Here is a 20,628-nt window from a genome sequence, read left to right as displayed (position 1 = left end):
AGCGGCTCCACCAGCCGTCCCGGGTCTGTTTGGAAGGCGTTGTGGAATCCAACAAACACATCAATCAAAATGACAGAGGGCTGACAGCGGGTACGCACAGTTCCTGCTCCTACAAATAGGATTCACCTCGATTTCAGAGAGAAGACATTTTTTTAAGATTTAGGACACACACACACACACACACACACACACACACACACATACATATATATATAAATAAAAGGTCCTGAGCCTTGCAGTACTGGACGTTTTAATAGACGGCGGACCCACCCCTCCTCAGAGGGCACGCTACCTGAATACTCACTGATGTGGCAAAGTGGGGAACCAAAGCACTCCTGCAGCTTCTGACAACCCTGCCAGGAGCAAAGCTGCAGCATGTCTGTGTTTAGGAGCCAACTATCTCTCTCATTCCGCCTGTATTGCCTCAGCGCTGCCAAGGATCGGTTTCTACAGCAACAACCGGCTCTTGTCTCATTTCCTTCGCGTTGTTTACAGCAGACCATTATTCCTCTTTTAGCTTATCTTTTTCTTTTCCCTCACACCTGGCCCCTTCTATGTGCCTCGTTCCTCATCCGTACTCATTTTCTGGCTTTGGCTGATGGAGGCGAATGCCAACGCCGGTCCACAGTCCAACGCAGAGCTAAATGAAAAGCTCATTAGGAGGCCCGATGGTGCCGGTGCATTCATGCTGCTCCACCTTCCAGGAGTTAGGGAAGGAAGGAGAAGATGAACGTGATGCCCACAGTTTCTCGACAGAAGCCTGTGACCAGTCTTACATGTTGTAATGTGTCGCTGTCCATTAACTTTACGAGCCGGTGTCTTGTCTGGAACCGATTCTGGTGCACATAAATGGCATTTATGTTAAATTTAGAGCATGGGAGGGTGGGTATTAATAAAGATGCCTCAATTTACTGGCCAGAGATGAAAGTCAACCACTTTTGCCTTGATCGTGTCTGACTGGTCAAATCCTGATAACTTTCTTTTGCTATTTGTTAAATGCAACAGAGCTAAAAACCTCCAAGTTTCAGTCTTTAAACCCATAAATGAACAGCATGTATTCTTATGCGCACCAAGTTTAACAAAATTTTTATTTTTAGACATTAAACAGGGAAATTGTAATCCTTAGTTTTTATCTAGAATTCAAAACTACTACCTTCTTCAATCTGCAGCCCAGTTTCTTTTTTCTACTATGGGTTATTGGCATTAGATCAAATTGGTACTGGCCAAAAAAAACATAGCTGGTGCATCATTAAATAAAAAGAATACTATTTAGGTAATAAAGTAAATTACTGTGGTTCCTAACAGCCCCACCATCATGGTGGCAGGTATCTTAAGCAGGGACAGGCAGGCTCAGGTTGATGGGCAGACGGATGGAGTTTCAATACTTAAAGACAAAACATTAGAAGCTGCAGCAGACCTGAGGCTGGGGTGGATGTTCACCTTCTAGCAGGACAAAGACCCCAAACATACAGCCAGAGCGACAATACAATGACTAACATTGTGCATCCTTTATTTATAACTCATTGAAATTAAAACATCTGAATCAAGAGTGACCTGGCCAAGACGGCAGCACAACACGTACAAAACCAGACACATAAATCACAAAAAACGAAGAGGCATCACATAGTTAGACATTAGGGCATCTACAGAAGCCAAATGATCTGGTGTCCCTGTCCTTTAAAAATTTGTTGAATTTCCCCAAAGTAACAAGAGATGATAACTTTAAATCCTACTGGGATTATTAGGGGTGCTTATCCTACAACTTCTGGAGCTCTCTCTATCTGCATATTCATGTGTTTGAATGGCCCAGTCAAAGTCCAGACTTCAGTTCAAACTAAGAAAGGCTTGTCAATTCGCTCTCCTGACTGACTGACCTTTCGCTGGTTTACGAACAATAATACAGCCATATATACAGACTAGCAACTGCAGTCGCAGTGAAAAGTACAACTTCATACTTTCCAGGATGCTTCTTATTGGTCCATAACATAAAAATCCCATTAAAAAAACACATCAAAGTATGTGGTTGAACTTTAAATTGTGTGAAAACTTTCAAGGGGGAAAAAAAAGGACGTTTTTGTCAATCACAAAAGGAGACTGTTGGTCTGCTGGAGAGAAAATACTACCAGGTGTACAGCTAAAAGGTGACAACTAGTCATCGCGTCTGTAACTGCAGCCACTGTACACCTGGCAGCTTCAAGGAAACGTTTACAACGTGATCACAGAAACTCAACTAAAAGCGCAATTATGGGAACAACAGAGGAAACGAGAAAGAGAAGGCCAACAAGCTTAGAAAGTTAGGAAGCCGAGGATTTTTTTAATGACTGCTCCCTGTGAGAGACTGAAGTGTAATGAAGCTCACAAAATAAATAAATAAATAATACATCAACTCCACCCGGAATGGTAATCTCAGAATCACGTCTTTTTTGGCACAAGCACCGACTTGAACGCCACGTATCTGGTTCACTCAATGCACAGGAGACTTGTTATTGTGCCTGTGCACTCACTGAATATTTGTTTTCTTCCTGGGGTGTGCATCTCCGGATGCAGGAGCCGCATCTACCTGCCGCTGAGCATCACAAAAACGAGACAACGCACTGCAGGTAGGGACGTGTCTGAAGCGCTTCATGAAAGAGAGAAATTTGGGCTCTCCGTGTGTTTGGAGCCCAGCGAGTCACAACAGTCAAGTCAGCGAATCACAAGGACTCAGACTGCATCTTACAGTGATGAGAGAAAAACTAAAGAAAAAAATAAAACATTTAAAAAGGTGAGCAGAGGCCGCAGCGGCGTCCTGGTGAGAAGAGAGAGGAGTGCCATTTAATTTTTTTCATGTTCTGACTTCAGGTTCCCCTGCATGAAAATGATTTAGTCTGTGTTTTGATTTATTTTTTGTTCCCTTCTGGTACTAGCTCACAAAAACCTGAGTCACACTTACATGAGTGGTGTTCAAAATGTGGGAAATGCAAAGTAAATGGGTTTCCTTTCTGAGATTTTCCACTTTTACTGCTCACTCCAGCAGATTGTGTCAGACTGAAGACATTTCTGAAAGAAATTTCACTTCATAAAGATGGGGGGAAAAAAGCCTTAAAATATATTCCTATTTTATTGCAGTAGCATAATATCACATTGCACAATCTCCTTTGCCAACAGGACAAGTCATAATCTATTACATTGCACATTGTTGGAGCAGTCCTCTGAACAATCTCTAGACCGCTCAGCACCCTGCTTGATCTTTTGCTTTCTTCTCTCCAGCTCCCCCAAAACGTTTTTTTTTATACATGATTCAGGTCTAGGGACTGAAATGGTAATATAAGAAGGTAGATTGTGTGGCGGGTGAATCATATCCGTGTAGCTTGGACCAATTTTTCAGTCCACCAGATGTTTATTAATATTCTCCCAGGGGTTCAAAGGGTTCCTCATGCCACACAAGTTTCCCAGGCCCACAGCATCACAGATCCTCCACCATGCTTGAACAGTGGGCATGAGATGCTTTTCTACCTGTGCATTCTTTCTTTCTTTCTATGCCTATAGCTGGAGCTTTTATTGCAGAAAAGCTAAACCTTAGTCTCATCTAACCTAAATATATATTCATTCCTGTTGTATTAGATTTGATTTGCATTGAAGAAAAGGCTTTTTTCGTCTGTCACTCCTCTCAAACAATTCTGTGGCAAGTAGATATGGGCTTGGAAAAACTGTGCCTCTGACAATTTTGTTAAAAACAATTAATTTGTACATTTGGGATTTTTTTTTTCCAAATCATGAATAAATGGATTTAAAGGGTGTTTTTGTTCAAGCTTTCACAGAGAGATTATGCTGCTGTGTTAAAAGCTCACTTTTTTTAGGTCTGTTTACAACTTTATCAGGAGCACAAAAAATATGTGAATGTTTTTTTATTTTCATAAAGTGGTTCTTTTCAACAGAGCTTGAGTGCCCTATAGAAACATTTACTTTCTATATGAACTTATTTTATAGTTTTACAATACATATAGTAAAAGTCACCACCAGAATACAGAAACAAACTCATCTATATCCACCCACTTCACAGCATTTAGCAGAGGAGCCAAGGAAAATGTAAATATTAGCTCTCATTGTTATATTTTTCTTCTCCCTCTGCCAATTAAATTCAGTCAAATATGTAAAACTTAAAACGACAAAGAGTCACAGCTACTAAAAGAACATAAAACACTCCATGAACCCATCACAGGGGGGTTAAGAAACGATGTTTTTAACAAGGTGAAGCCGAGTCCTTCCTCACAGCACTCAAGGCCCTCAAAGGCCCGACTGTCATATCGTCTCCTCCCAGTTTAATTACATTTTTTGCACTTAACCATCGAGTGGCTCCTGGGAGGCTCGTGCAAATCCTGCACAGACATCCAGACTAGCACCAGATGCTAAGTTTTGTGCTTGTGTACCCGCCCTAGGAGCTCACTTCATTAGACGTGTGTGTGTGTGTGTGCGCGCGCGTTTATGTGCACAGAAATAAAGACCCAGATACAGACAAGACGCAGAGGGATGCTAGCAGCAGGTGAAGCGTCTGCAGTGAATACAGAGGAGCAGAAAACCTTCAACGGTGGAGGCAAACACAAGTTTAGGAGTTTTTCTGTCACTGCTGTTTCGAGTTTCAGGAGACGACGGATGCAATGTTGTTCCAGAGCGCGTCAAAACTAATAACCCCTGCCTGACCCTCCCCATGAATGCTATTGGGTTTAACGTATTTACATGTTTGCTGTAAAAGCTAAAGCTGCTGGGCAAACATCCTCCAGAAAAACAACTCATTCTGCTGCATCAGCAAAGTTGAGATTCAAAGGGTTTGTGAAGTGATGCATTAGATACAAGGTGGTGTTCAGTTTATCCCTGAATAGAGTATAAATAAATAACTAGCTGATTCCAAACTCTAATACACCAGTGATAGCCACTGTATTTTACTACTGATTACAAAAAAACAAAACAATACAGTTATGCTATACCACAAAATATATCATTTTCAAAAACATTGAACATCTGAAACAAGTATTTTTCTGGCTCATAATATTAAGTTGCCATCGTCCCAGTTTAAATGGTTTTAAATAGTATTAGAGTTTCTGACTAAACTCAACCTCCAGTATCTGATCTTATGCCACCGAGCCATCCATAGCTAATTTCAATGGCCAATTTAAATGCAATAAAAACCATTGCTTAAGTCTGTGTACCATTTGCAAAACTGTCCTAAAGGTTTTGTTTGTTTTTCTCAATCTAGCAAATCTGCGTTTTTCCGCAAGCAATCTTAGTTTTTTTTTTTTAGCCTTTGAAATGATGTCAAGAGGAAAAGAATAAATGTATTGGCTGTAGAAACCTTCAAGCTGTTTAATTCACACAGGTTAAAAAAATAATAAACAGAGGTTTCCTCTGTTTGCTTTATTTCATATCACACAATTAACATCTCAGCAGTCGCACCATCGTTCCAACAGTAGATACATTTTATTCATATTGCACCTTTACCAGACAGCGCTTACATCATGGCTTTACGATAAAAACTGCAGTTAGAGGAGGATTTAAAAAACCCCATCAAAAACAACATCCAATTTGTCATGGCAGCCCACGGACCGATGAGGCTTAAACGCTCGTCTCAAAAGAGAACGACTTAAGCTGCTTTTTGAAACCCATCGATAAAACCCAGTGATCACAGGTAGTGTGGGAGATTATTCCACAGCCTTGGTCCAACAGCGGGGAAGGAACCGCCTCCTCTGATAACAAAACCAGGATTTTAACATCTATGAGGTTTGGTACAGGCAGCCAGTGAAGAGATGGTAGGACCGGGGTAATGTGGACTCTTCCACTAGAGCGTGCAGGAGCATCAAGTCCAACAGGATTATTACAGTATTGGCATTTCTCTGCTTCGAGATCACCTAACCGGCAGTCGCTTGTTAGGCAACTGTATGTGTAAACACAAAGCAGTCACCCAAGGTGACCCCCCACCCCCCACCTCCACCACCTGCATAAATGGTCCAATCAATTCCGCCCACAAGAAACACATTAGATTCACTCATTTGGCTCCAACACATGGCATGATGCTTTTGTGCCAACATGGACTAAAATCTTACCTTGTTCAATCTTTGTCGTGAAGAATTAAGACCGTTCCTGAAGGCGAACCAGGGTCCGCCGCATTACTAATGAGGCTCAACTAATACAGTGGACGGTGAGTGCACACGTCATTGATTTCAATTCGTCATTGGGGGCATCCCTATAATTACTTGACAAGTATTTCCACCTTGCCGTGTTTCAACAATAAACATCAAGTTGTGCGGTGGGTGTTTGATGTCAAAACAAAGTTGGCCTTAGTTTTAAAGGGTAAACCAGCGCGCACCGAACCCCGAACAGCGTGGAGCATTCACTCAGCGACAGAGACGGCTGCTTTCAAGAGCAGTTCCGAGACTCGTTTGCACAATGTTTCTAAATTTACTGGGTGTAAAAAAGTAAAGTAGGTTAGTTTGCTGACACACAACATTCTTATCCTTATACAAACTGCAGCCAGAATAAAGGCAGCCCCATTCTGCCAAAGCGTTATCTCCTCTCTCCAGATTCTGCTTCGCGCTCAGGCTGGTGCACCTGTTTACACTCACAACATCTCCTGCTACAAACTCCACTGTGTCACACTGGGAAGATTCCTATATGCAAGCGAGAGAGAGAGAGGAGTGAAATTGAGTTCGCACATGATTACACGTGTGTAACGGGAATGCCAAGGAGATTGCACACGCGTGTGCTGCAGAGGCCTCCTGTGTGAGAGATAATATGATGGCACTTTCCTTTTTTGAAGAGCACCTTTAGCCGTCGCGTTTTCATGTTAGATTCTGATGGCATTTTGTTTACTGCTAAAATACCCAAGTCACACAGCATTCAGTGCGCTCTCTTTCTGATAAGTGAGCATTTCATGCCTAGTTTATAATGGGTCTTAGGGCTTCAGAGGCAATTATTCTGGTAGTTCCACTCGCAAACCTTGAGGCTTTGCAATCTGGACAGGGCTGATTTGGGCGGACGTCAAATGTTTGGGAAGTGTTTTTTTTTTTTTCGCCTGCAGGGATCAGATACACGTTTCTGCATATTTAAAAAAAAAAAAAAAACACACACACATTTTTATGGTTTATGTAAACAGCATTTTCAAGTCAACGTGTTTAACAGGTCTGCCATCTTGAGTCAAACTCGTCTACGTGCTTTACAACCATATCAGAAGTGGTTCATTAACCCAGCAAAGACGAACACATTAATCAGCCAATCGCCCAGGCCGCATGATTGGCTGGATGATCCAGCCCACAGGCGGTGTTGAAAGTTTTTTTTTTTTTTTTTGCTGTGGCACTCGGGGGGTTTTGATCTCGCCCTCTACAATCAGCGCCCCGGTGGCATCGGATGTTATCAAACCGATAAACATCAGAAGACAAGTCGACAGTCTTCCCTGTCCTTGACTCTGCGACTCACTTACTGAGAGATGAAACCTCCAGAGCGCTCCCCTGCACTCATTAAAAATACATGCAGCTTCAAAAGTTTTGGCATCATGCACCACTTTGCCAAGAGAGTGCACAGAGATAAACTGCTTAATATGCTGCCAGAGTGAGATCCTGCATGTAAATAAGTGTGTACTGTAAAAAAAAACATTAAATAAAAAAAAAAAGGCACAGCTGCATCCTCTGTTGCTTGCTCTGCGGTTCACTGGATGTGATCCATGCAGATCATGCAAATAACCGTTTAATGAGCAAAATTAATCATGGAGTCAAAGACGTACAGAAATTCAGTCCAGGATTGTTTCTGGACCCGATACCAACGTCATTCCTGGATAGGATTTTGGGCCAAGGGCGACAGTGGCGCAGGAGTTAGGGAGTTCGTCATGCAATTGGCGAGTTGCCGGTTCAATCCCCCGCTCCGACTTCACCCGAATTGCTTGCTGGGTCAGAGGGCTGGGTGGGACCGATGTGTGGGAGGCCTCACCTCTGCTACCAACATAACTCACCAACATTAGGGTGTGAATGGGTGAATGACCGACTGCTTTGGGGTCATCGGACTAGTTATAGAAGCACAAGCCATTTTATCATTAATCCTCTGAATCACATACCTAGATCTAGTCTGGCTGGTTTTGCTCTGGAAGTTAATGCTTATAACTACATAACATCTAACTAAATAAAATGTCACTGGGATGAAGACAGTATGCATTGTAAGTAAACATCTGTTTATATGCTTTAACATGTCTTTTTTTGCTTAAGATTTGGCATATTATCTCAAGTTTAAACGCAGAACGGAGGCTGCAGGAGCCTGCAGTCGGTGGACAGCAGAGAGCATCACTTTCTTCTGAGATGGTTTAGTGTCGAAAAGCAAAAACTGCATGACGGATGTTTGTTTATGCGCTTTGTGCAAGCATTTAGAGCAGAGAAGTTGTATCAGACTGTTGCAGGAAAAGCTCCTGGGTGCACAAAGAAGAGTTATCACAGACTCTTCCTCCGTGGGAGCTGTTCAAATTTTATACCCATCACTGCTCCAAAAAACAATAACTTAATAAGTGTCTATAGTCTCTGCTGCTTTTTTGTTTGTTGGAGTCTTTCATACATAAATATACATACACATTTCTTGGCAGCTCCCTACTCGATTGCACACTTTAATGTCTTGAGTGTGCCAGTTTTAATAACCGTAGAGCATTTTTATTATTCATGCTGTAAATTTGATTTTTGCTGTGGGTACATCTGCATTAATTTCCCCACAGTGAGATAATACAGGATCTTTCTATTACTGAGGAGAAAACTTTGAAGCTCTGCAAAGGAGCAACAAAGAGATTCAGAAAGCACGTAAAACAAACTATGACAGAACATTTCTGACATTTTTGGACTTTGAAACTTTATAAAACACAGAGCATAAAGGATCTGGAACATGTTGGCAGCCTGTTGGAAGAATATTTCCATCTAAAAAACTAAATGGAGTGGTGGCTGCTACAGTAACGCTAAGTTGTTTTTTTTTTTTATAGAAACTTACATTTTGTTAATCCTTTTGGCAGAGCTGCTCTCAATCTCTCCACATGGTGTTTGCTCTGTTCATGAATAATAATTAACAACTGGTGGAAAAAAAAGGCTTGTTGTGACCAAGGTTTATGGAATATATTTTGCCTGAATTTAAATGTCTCAACAGCTTTGTGTAATAAAATGTGAGCTCATTTATTTGCTGAAAGTAACTTTTGTGGCAATAATTTTATCTTCATAATTATCTTTTTGTGTGTGTTTTTTCCCATACTTGATTGTTTTTAAGGTCAATAAAATACTGATAACATTTGTACTTATTTTTTTATATAATAATTATATTTGAATACATACTGAGTAATTTTAAAGGAGAAGATTCAACAGGGAGGTAGAAGGGAAATTTTCATGTTAAATGAAATTGACCAATCGTTAACTACAAGAAATGCATTAGATTTCCATATTCAACGAGTAATCATTTTAAAGATTCATGTTTTCATTTTTAACCAAACTAATCATGATGATGACTTTTTCCAGCACTGAGCCCCCCTAACCTGTACCCAAGCAGCCTGGATGGGGGGTCTCTACAACCATGACGCCTGTCAGCTCCATGAGCATCCTTCTATGGCGTGTTTACATTTCTCCATCTCCACCTTTTCAACTCCTGTCAGAGCTCACTTTTCTGTCACCTCATGCATAATCCATTCACTGCATGCCTTATCGAAACCCACAGACTCAAATAAGTCTGACTGCATTGCTCACAAGGCCAAGGAGCTGCCAGGGAACTTCGCTGCTCATTTGAAACGTTAAAACAAATTCTCTGATGACTAAACTACCCAAACATGAGTTCTCAATAGGAGGACAAGTGCTCAGAGTACTTTAACTAAAAAAAAGTCAAATTTCAATAAACAATCTTAAGAAGAGCCAATGACGAGGCTAGAAAGAGGCCAGGGATATTTTGGCTTTCCAAAAGAGCTGCTTTGCATCAAAAGGACAAAGCATCAAAGTACCAGTTGTGTAAGAAGGCCAGATGGGTTTGAGTCTTTTGACTAAACTCTGGGTGCTGGTACCCTCAAGCTAATCGGCATTCTGGGTTGACGCTCGCCATCTTCCCCTCTTTTCTGCTGTGCTCGCTTTCTTCTTTCTACACGCTGCTGATAGCTCCACGGGGAGTGAAGAAATCGCTGCTCTACATTCATTTTTGTTTCTCAGTAGGATTTAAAACCAGAAGCTAAGCCACCAGGAGACGTGCAAATAGAGAATGTGATGCCGAACAGAGGCCCAGGGCTGGACTTTTACAGTGTTGGCAAATTAAAGCAGAGGACTGAATCTCTTCTAGGAAAAGGAAGACAGATAGAGTCACATTTATTCCCCAAAACACTAAGGTGACCTTTCCATGGCTGCTCTCTGAAGTCTACAACCCATAACACTGTTAACCATCCGCTGTACACAAAAAATATCCAACTATGTACGGGCCGGGAGGAGATCCTCACAGTACAACCTTGAAGACCACAAAAAAAAAAAAACTATGGTATCAACACAGTTGCTGTTTTTTAAGCACAGGTGGCCAACTGTAGTTTTAAAACACTCTTAATACAAATCTTTTATTTCCACAACATCACCGTCTATGCAACCATTTATATATTTTTTAAAAACCTGAAATGTTTTTTCTTCCAGAAGTCGGAGAAAAGTGTAGCTTTTATTACGTGAACTATGAGACGCTCCATACAAGCAAGACCAAAGTTTGGTCTGGCTTCTAATGAAAATGACTAAACTGCAGGAATGATAATGGCAAGAAAATCTTTCAAATGGTAAGTGTTAAGAACTCTGCATACGTTGACCCTGGTAAACAACATGACAATGTATCAGAAACTGACTCCATCAATCCATTAAATGTTCTGGTTATGCCGAGATTTTGCACAGTTTTTGTCCATAAAATTTGATCTATTCTTTATAGCAAAACGGCACATTTATGACACTCCTCGGCTTCCATAGTCATTATTACGCGCTTGACTGCGAGGTTGTTTTTAATTCATTTAGTGCACCATTAGATGGGTGTAAATCTTATACACTGGGGCTTTAAGATTAGTGTAAAGTAAGTTAACTCCATTCATTAATTTTACTGCTCTGGAACAACTTTATGCAGCAATTAGTAGAGATGCACCGACACGATACCCGGATCGGATATCGGCTCTGATATTGACCAATTAGCTGGATCAGATATCGGACGATAGATGCCGATCCAGCATTCCGATCTGGTCATTTCTTTTTTTTATTAATATCATACACAGCGATACAGTTGCGACGATCGAATCACTTCTATGTTTGCAACGGTGGTCACTCAGAGCAGCACAGCAGCTAGCGGTGAGCAAACACGGAGCAACATGGAGTAAGTGCCGGACCGAGCCAAGTCTGCCATTTGGAAACATTTCAAACTTGATACGCCAACAAGTCCGTCTGCAACATGCAGCATCTGCAATCCGTAAGTTGCGAGGCGGGTGATACGGTTGGTAAATTCAACACCACAAACTTAAATAAGCACCTCCAAAAGCACCATGCTAAAGAACATGCAGAACTTTTTTTAACAAAGTTTGCTTCAAGCCTGATAACTTCACCCGCATGGCAAGGAATACGGTTTATTAATTCAACAGTAGTATCGGATCGGTATCGGCCAATACACTTAGCCCAGATATCGGATTAGATCGGAAAACACTGGATTGGTGCATCTCTAGCAATTACAAGGATTGTTTTTTTTTTCTACAAACGTGTTCAAGAACTCTGAGAAAAGGCTTGGATCATTTGATTAAAGCACAGCTTTGTTGGCCCTTAGGTCAGGAGTCTAAGGCCCTGTTTACATCACAACGATCCAGTGAAGATGAGAGTTTTTCCTGTTACTGTCAACACATTTACATGACAACATTCTGATTACGATCTACGTTTACATGGCAACAGTAGAGATGAGAAAATGGTGCAATTCCCTCGCCACGTGGCTAGTTGATGTTCTTTGAGACTCAACATGGGCATGGGTATTGCCTAAAAGATGCCGTAATAATAAACCTATGAGATGGCAGAGAATAAAGTTTTCCTAAGGACAGACCATGAGGTTCAGCTGTTGCTTAAGCTGGCTTTGAAATATAGACGTGATTATATTCAGATGAGTCAGCAGCCAAAACAGTACACAGTACTATTCTGCATTTTCATTTTCCTCTTCTGTGATGTTAGAAATCGTAGGCAGCCGTTATGTGTGTGATACTTTCTACTGCTTTCTGTCATACTTCGCATGAACCAGGGATTCCCTGTAAGAAAAGTTCAGTATTTCCAGTTTACACGACGACAGAAACCAGGACAATTTCAAACTGTGCCGTTGTCAGAGGAAACATTCGCCGTTGTGTAAATAATCAGTACAAACGAAACCAAACTGTCCCATTTTTACAAGAAAACGTCGTGCAAACAGAAAGTTTGTAATTTCAAAACCTTTTTACCTTTTAAGACACAGTTAATAACTCATCTATGTGTCATTTTTGATCAGAAAACCCCTTTTCACACCTCCATTCCAGTGAATTTTTACAGTTTTAAGCAAAAATCTCCTTGTACTGTAGATATTTCAAAACCACCAGAAGGTTTGGTCTAAACTTCATCCTTCTAGACACCTTTTTGTTTCTTTGTGTTCAATTAAAAAAATTCCAGAAATTTACACAAAAATAAATTATAAGCTTGTTTGGTTTGCTTAGAAAAGAGTTTCACAGTTAGCTTGTATTGGAATAGCAATTTTCCACTATCTTTACTCATTCATTGCACCTAAAGATGAAAACAAGAATATCTGCAAGTAAGAATGTGGTGATATAATTTGTTGTTGATTACATTGTTTTAGTGATCACTTGAAGCCAAGATTTGAATTTAAACAATTTGGAGGATGTCCACATTTAAAAATAAATCTCAAAGCAACTAAACTACCAGGCTGACTAATAGATTTAATTTTCCATTTCAAAATTCATACTTTAGATTTAAGTTTTAAAGATTTTCCAGTCATGACACAACATAATCTAAGGTTTCTTCTTCACATATTTTTAGGCGAGTTAAATGAGCTGCATTGAAAATCTCTAACACTTAGTTTATAGTCAAACATGGACTGAATTATCATATATTAAATAATATTTCCAAGTTTCTGATACCTTTATTCTGTATTTAGCGGTTAAAAAGTTTAACATTTCTAAGAGTCTGGATTCCAAAAAAAAAAGGTTTTTTTTAAGGTTTATATTATAACTATTATTATTATTGAGTGTTTATAATAAATTGGACGAAATAAAAAAATCTAACTAAGTGGGAATTCAACAATGAAGCATGTAAATTAAATACAAAATGAATGTAAAAATTAGTTTTTTACTTTAGAAATCCAGAGTTTATATATCTTAGTGAACAGAATAAGGAATACATTTGGAAACTTAATATTTCTACACTGTGTCTTTTCTTAGGTCAAAAGAAAAAGCTACACAGTTGATTGAGAAAACAAGTTCCTTACAAGAGGTTTTACTCATCCATTTTACCCTCTCCAAACAGGCAACGTTGCTGAACAAAGCTCCAGCATGTGGTGCCGTCATTAAAATGCAACGGCAGAGAGCCTAAAGGTGGTTTCAGAGGCACCGAGGGAAAGACTGGCCAGACTTTGACCAAGCTCATTAGATGAAAACTCTCAGCCAAGCCCATAGGAAGGAAACACTTTCTGAAATTGTAACCACTTGCTCTGAAAACTAAGTGGGATAACCGCCTTCCTACTTCTCTTACACCGACTTAAATCGGCGTTTCTTCCATCACATAACTTCTCCACTTATCTTTAACCTGTAACATAATGTAAAATTTCCCTCAGGCAAAAAGAACAGCAAAAGAAATATCAGTCACACAAAAACGGCGTTCATTTTTCTGAAATCCCAACAAACATATGTGCAGGCTGTGTGGATCAGAGTGCCAACATTAACACGCCGTCTCCTCTTCCCAACTCAGCCGAGAAGATTATTAGCTGTCTGCTCATTAAAAGATTTATTCACCACCGAGCTAACAGGAGCACTGAATAACAACGCGTTGGATCCCTCCCGCTCGTATTATTTATTACCTTTTCACCAAACTGTGTTTAGAGAGGAGATGCGACTCTCCACCACTGCCACATCAGCATTTATAGCCTCTCTTTTGGCGCCGTTAAAGAGCCCCATAATCTCATAAGAGTCAGTTTTAGGAGGGAAAAGACAATTTCTGATTAGTTTTGCCCCTTTGAAATCTAAAAACAGTATTTATTTCTTTTTAAATAGCTTAATGTTATCTTAAATTCTGTAACTGTTCCAGTTTTTTTTCCAGCTGAGTGTTCATTTGCACGACGCTTTGAGGCAGCGCCTTATCACACTCTGACACTCATCGGCAGACGTTATGTAAAGTGAAAAGCTTGAATTCATTTGGATCCCGTGATTTTGGTGTCTTTTTTTTGTTGTTGTGTTGTGTTTGCTCAGTGATGTGCCCCTTTTCAGGGCAGAGATCCCAATCACAGCAATCACAGCCATTTCCCATAATGCAGCACAGCTTGGAGACATAGCGATGGAGTCACGCCTCTCTCTCCCCATACCTGCTTGTCCTTGTCCTTGTCTTTTGCCTTCCCACTTCCCGACATCCGCGAGGAGGTGACGTCCCGGGGGATGACGGAGATTTGGTGCAGTGGCATGTTCATCCCAGCGGGGTCCAAACCAGGGTTTCCTCACACACGCGCTTCCTGTACTGATCCCAGAGCAAAGCGCATGATGGTTCAAACCGCAACACGTCGCCCGGTCCTCCCTGCAGGGAAGGGAAATCACATCAAAATTAGCTCCAACGTGTTGCACATCCAAGCAAGGAAGCAGACAAGGGAGACTGTCAGGAATCCTGCACAGCGACATTGTTCGTCACTTCTTGATTCAGTCACGCTTTCTGTTTGAGAGCTGAAAAACAAAGTCGTCACCGCTGACATGTATACCTCTGTGAAAGAGTCTGGTACCAGAGCTATATGTAGTTAACCCTGACCCACACAGCAGAAACCTATTCTTCTTTTCTATGTTATTACACCACTTTTTCCCCACTTCTGCCACCGTACGTTGGTTTGGTTAAATGCTCGTTTTGGGCACAGGATCAAAGTGTGTCGTCCTGCTCAGCGGTGTTTGGTGCATGATAAACAAATATTTATATATATATATATATATATATATATATATATATATATATATATATATATATATATATATATATATATAGTGTCCTGCAACAGGTCATTCGTTTCATTCATCCATGTTTACCACTTACTCTGACTTGTTCATTTATTTAGATTTTCAAATAAACCTCTCTGAAACTAGGTACATTTACAATATACGGTAATTATATATGTATCACTTGTTTCAGCAATTCAAAAAGGTAAAAGACATAATAAAACAATCTGTCATGAATCAGTATAAGTGTTTATATCTGTTCATGTTCATGATTACAACTAAGGTAAACAAGATTCTGTTTCTTGGAAATATTAAGAAACAGAATAGTATATTAGTTCAAAAGTCAACGGAAGACATTTATTACAGAAATGTTGCGTTATGTCCAACACAATTACAGATAATAAGGCTGACTAGACAGTTCTCCGGCAGACAGTCAATGCTACCCTTCAAAAGGAGAGTAATCAACAGCAGATTGTTGCTAAAGAAGCTGCAGCTTCACAGAGTGCTGTATCCAGGCAAATGATAGGGAAGTTAAGTGGAAGGAAGAAATGCGGCAGGAAAGTTGCACAAGCAGAAGGGATAAGCTCAGTCTTGGTACGAGCGTGATGCTAAAGCCCCTGAAGAGTGGAGGAAGACGTGCACTGCAGCTGAAGTCTGTGCATCAAGAGCAACCACACAAAGACGTACCCTGGACTTGGGCTACAACTGTCTCCTTCGTTTTGTTAAACCACTGCTGGTTTAACAAGAAAAAAAACAAGAAAAAGAAAAAAAAAAACACTGGACTGTTGCTCAGTGGTCCTAAGCCTTATTTTTAGATGAAAGCAAAGTTTCATTTGGTCCCACAGTTTGCTAGCCTCGTGAGACCATCCTGATCTCGCAAGGTTTCACTCACAGATCAGTCTGGCTACTTTCCGTTAAAGAAAATTTGGAGCCGTTCACCAAACGAACGTCCAATCAGCGTTGGCTTTGAGGCGGGTTGAGGTGTGACGCAACGAGAAGATCGACAGTTCAGTCTAAAGAACATGGCGGCTTCAGCCGATGAAACTAGCGTTAGCGTGGCTATCGAGCAAGTTTTATCGGAATTACAGAGTATTTCTTTGCTGAGCTAACGAGCCTTTACCTGCAGCAGCAAGAGTAGCTTGGCTTGTGGTTGTGTTTTCGTCGACGCTCGTAACAGAGTGACGACGAAGCATGTTGACGAGTACGTCATATGCTTCGTTGATCTGATTGGTTTATTTGGCCCGTCTATCACCAACATAGGCCAATCAGCTAACCAGTATTTTCGCCCCTTCCCAAAATTACTTCAACGGAAGGTTTCCAGATGGATATGCGGAGCAAATCTATCTGGCGGAGTCAGGTAAACAGTTTGGGTCCATATGTTATCTTCTGGTGTTTAGAGCACTTCATTCTTCCTTCAGACATTGAGCTTTTTTTCTATTGCCTTGTAGGAACTGGCGGCTTTAGTGACTATGATATCCCTGTACTTGATCGGTTCATAAAACCTAACAGAGAATGTATGGCGTGTTGTCAAAAGGAAGATGAGGGACACCTGGGCCAACAATGCAGATAAGCTGCAATTAAAGCGACCTGAGCTTTCTTAACACCGCAGCAGTGTCACAGCATCCTCCCCTGGTTTTCTTCTCTACACGTGGTAAAAAAAAAAAAAAGGAGAAAACCAGTGCAATAAATAATTGAAGAGCTCATCCCTGAAAAGACTAAAAGAACGAGAGCTGTGTGGGAGTTGAATCAGACGCAGGATTCCCAGAGAAAACAGCAGTAGTGAGTGGGGCTCATTCTTGCAGCGGCAGCATGGAACCGTCGCTGAGAGTTACACAGATCGTCCGTTTTAACTTCCTTTAATGCAGCCATCTGTACCGCCACCGACAGCAATTAGGCTTTACTTGTTCCCACAAGAAGCGCTTGACTGTGTCGGGCGCGCACGCAAGTGCGTGCGTCAGAGTGCTCGTATACGAGCCGGCCTGCCGAGCAGACCCTCAAGCATCAGTACATGAAACTGACAAGATTAAGAAAGCAAAAAGCAAGCGGACAGATGGGAGGTCAGTAAAATGAAAGCAGCGTCGATGGCAGCAGGCAGGGGGCTGGTGGTGTCTGCGTAGGCTTTTGGACGGAGAATGGCGCACGGGTTTCAGCGAGGACCCAGGCTGACAGCCAGATCTGTCGCTTCGGTTCATCACTCCTCTGTCTCTGATAAGTACTCATCAATATGTAGAGTGGATATGAACTCACAAAGAGCAGCCCTGTCAGCTGTATGTGCCGCAGCTGGCAGTCTGTGGGTTATAATTTTATTAAAAACACTAGAAAAAAAAAAGAAAAAAAAAACACCCAATGGTAACACAGTTTTAAATGGTTTCGTGCTGTTCGAGGCCCATCTGGGGACAGCCGTTGCAAATGTGCAAAAGCTATAAATGTTATAGTGTTCAGTATTTGTTTTTACTTAATGCTTGTCCCAATGTGAATGCAGAATAAAAAATAAACAAGAGACATTTCTCCCACAAACCAGCAGACTTGTGGAAAAATGAATAATAAGAGAGACAGGTGGTTATGAACAGAAGATAATGAACTTTTAAACAGGAAAACAGAAAAAGATTTGGGCCAGAATAACAACTTTTAGAGTCGCTTCTTGATTTGCATTCTAATTCTGGTGCCATTTTTCTTTTGAATTAAGTCTTTACTGTTTATATCATTTATCATTTGTATAATCACTCAATGAGAGCTTAGGTCATAAATAAACAGAGCCAATTAGTTTTCATGTGAAATGCTGTTTATAAGTTGTAACCTTACGTTTTAGGTTTTTCATTTTACATTTACATTCAGATCTCATGGGTTATTTGTGGTTCTTTTGCAGCCCACGTAACCGCGATTAAAAAAAAATAAAAAATAGGGCAAATGTGGCCCACAGATGATGAAGATGAACTCTTAGATTTCTTATGGCAAGTTTTTCTCTGAAGATTTTTATATTATTAATATGAACAATGTTTGTTTACAACAACAATAATGTCTTATTAGCCATTGTTTGTGTTTTGTTTCTTTCTTTTCATTTTACAGGAAACAGAAACACAAATATCCAGCGACTTTCACTCACGGCCAATTTACAGCCAACGCCGTCAAAGACAGAGAGCGGCCAGGATGTCTTTCTTGTTCCTCAGCATTTCCGATGTTTACTTTTGTTGATGATTTACACTGTTCAACAACTACTTTTTGTCGAGTCAAAATGAAAATGAAAATGAAAAAGAAAATAAAAATTTAACATTTTATGGTAAGCGAGCACTTTTAACTTGCAGATTTTGGCCTGTGCTGGTAAAAAGTTTGGTCCTCATGAAAGTAAAGTGTCAGCCAACTAATAAATCATAAAAGTTTTAAAGATGAGCTTCAGATGGTCATTAAAAACTGGGTTAAAACAAACCAGCCTCATATTACCAAGCAATCTCTTAGAGAGGGCAAAAATAATTGGATGAAGGGCACAGTGATGGGAAAACGACATGAGTAAGGGAGAAGAGGGTTAGGTTAATCAAAGTTCAAAGCTGCACACTAACATGCAATAAACCAATCCTAAGTGTCTCAGAAGTGTTTATGAGGACTCTCTGGAGGCATAGTCAAGTGTTCTCTTGTGTATTTTTCATAGGTTGTTTCCACAGAGCCTCAAATCCTTTTTTTAAAGTGATTTAATTTTAAACAGCGAGGTCGAGTGAAGAACACAATGTTCTCAGAAGAAGAGAACGGCATGGACACCCGCTGTGTTTAACTTCAGATTCGCCTTGTTGGCAAAAAAAAACAAAAAAAACAAAAAACTTGTTCATTGTGCAAAAAGTTGTACAAAGCACTTTCACTGTGGAAAAAGCAACTGTGTTTATCAGGATTTGCCAAGCATATATTATATAATATGTACAAATTGGGATGAAAGGGCTGCATGAAGATGCTGGCGCAAAGAACTCCTTTTCAAAAGCCTGCTAGGGATGTCTGGTTTGTAGAAAGTCACGATGCCTTGAAAAAGGGTCACCAACATTACATGCATTATATTGTGGCTGATGTAATTTAACTTTTAGATAATTCAGATTCCTCCAAGTTTTAGCAGCTATGGTAAATCCATCTGAGCAGATGAACACCCTATAATGATCGTATACAGTAGAAGGTAACTGGACTTCTTTCTTTAAGACCATATGAAGACTTCAGAATGGTGCTTTAATGGTAATAAACCTAAAATGAAATACTTTGTCATGGTTTTGAGTTTGAAAGCAGCTGAGACTAGGGAGAAACGTCTGCCCAGCACATGTCAGAGTGCCACAACTGAACACATGGGGCTTTTATTGTGAAGTTAGTCATAATAAAACAATGCACAGGGTGTTTTAGATTACATATTAGAGCAGTGAAAAAAAAGTTTCATCGTTACAATAATTTGACAATATATTCTTTAGCATTGCACGCTATTCTCTTCGAGGATGCTTGAGGAGCGCATTTTTCAAAATAAAATCCAGATGTTCCTAAAATGAAATCTAAATAAATTGTAAATTGGAATTAAACGATTAAATCGATTTATCACCCAGCCTTAAATAGCAGCAAAAATTATTGTGAAAAGTGGTTCCATTGACCCTGGGTTAATGAATACAAAAGTTACAGATTTCTATATTTTTATATATAATATTTAAAGTCCTACTTCACAATAACATGCCCTTTCACATTGTTCTAACACACAATAACCAGTAATGAATTACAATTAGTGTGTGGTTGTAAGGCTAAAACATTGTGAAAAAGGGGGGTAAGAAACGTCTGCAAGGCTCTGCTGTGAAAAGGTTTTAAAAGCAGAATTACAAATTACAATTAAACACAAGCTTTTCCATTCGGTCATATTGTCTCTGCAAACCTACCCTTCTCTGGTCATTCCCACAAATTTAACTTCAAATTAAGTAAAGCATAACCCTGATCTTGTGCTAAAGCTGAAAGCTTTCCACTTGTTTTTTCAATAGCCAAAATGTACAGTTGTAAAATGTTGATGAGGCTGAAGGGTACAGGACGGTGTGATGGACGAACAGCATGCACAGATACTCTGCAACGCTAAGAGGTTAGAGTTCGCGCAAGCAGGCCAGGTACAACGTTACAACTCAGAGGGAATCGTCACGGAGCAGCGTCATACATTTGCTGCCCTGTTTCAGTCACAAAAGGTTTACAAGACTAAAAAAGCAGCAGTTTTTATCACTACCTGAGCTATGATATATTAGTCTAGTGGTTAGAGCATTGCACTTGTGTTCCAGAGGTTCTTGGTTCAACTCCCACACACTGCAACTCTGGGTCCCTGAGCAAGACCCTTAACTCCAGATTGCTCCCTGGGCGCTACACTGTGGCAGCCCACTGCTCCTCAAGGGGATGGTATAAATGCAGAGAACAAATTTCATTCAAATGCACGTTGCAATGACAATAGAGATTATTATTAT

The 20,628-nt window shown here is 40.3% G+C and overlaps 1 protein-coding gene across 4 annotated transcripts in view; it reads right to left on the bottom strand.

Moving 5' to 3' along the window:
• The window catches only part of march8 (membrane-associated ring finger (C3HC4) 8), a 111,613-nt gene that overhangs the window by 60,361 nt on the left and 30,624 nt on the right, over window positions 1–20,628 (bottom strand). For all 4 annotated transcript variants that reach the window (XM_036125852.1, XM_036125854.1, XM_021307540.2 and 1 more), the window contains exon 2: window positions 14,572–14,777. In XM_036125852.1, coding sequence (XP_035981745.1) covers window positions 14,572–14,673 — 102 coding nt within the window. In that variant the 5' untranslated portion in view covers window positions 14,674–14,777. The remainder of the gene's footprint in view (window positions 1–14,571; window positions 14,778–20,628) is intronic.

Source organism: Fundulus heteroclitus, chromosome 22 (genome assembly GCF_011125445.2).
Source record: "Fundulus heteroclitus isolate FHET01 chromosome 22, MU-UCD_Fhet_4.1, whole genome shotgun sequence".
Classification (NCBI taxonomy): domain Eukaryota; kingdom Metazoa; phylum Chordata; class Actinopteri; order Cyprinodontiformes; family Fundulidae; genus Fundulus; species Fundulus heteroclitus.
The sequence above is the reverse complement of the archived record's forward strand: the minus strand, read 5'-3'. Positions and strand labels throughout refer to the sequence as shown.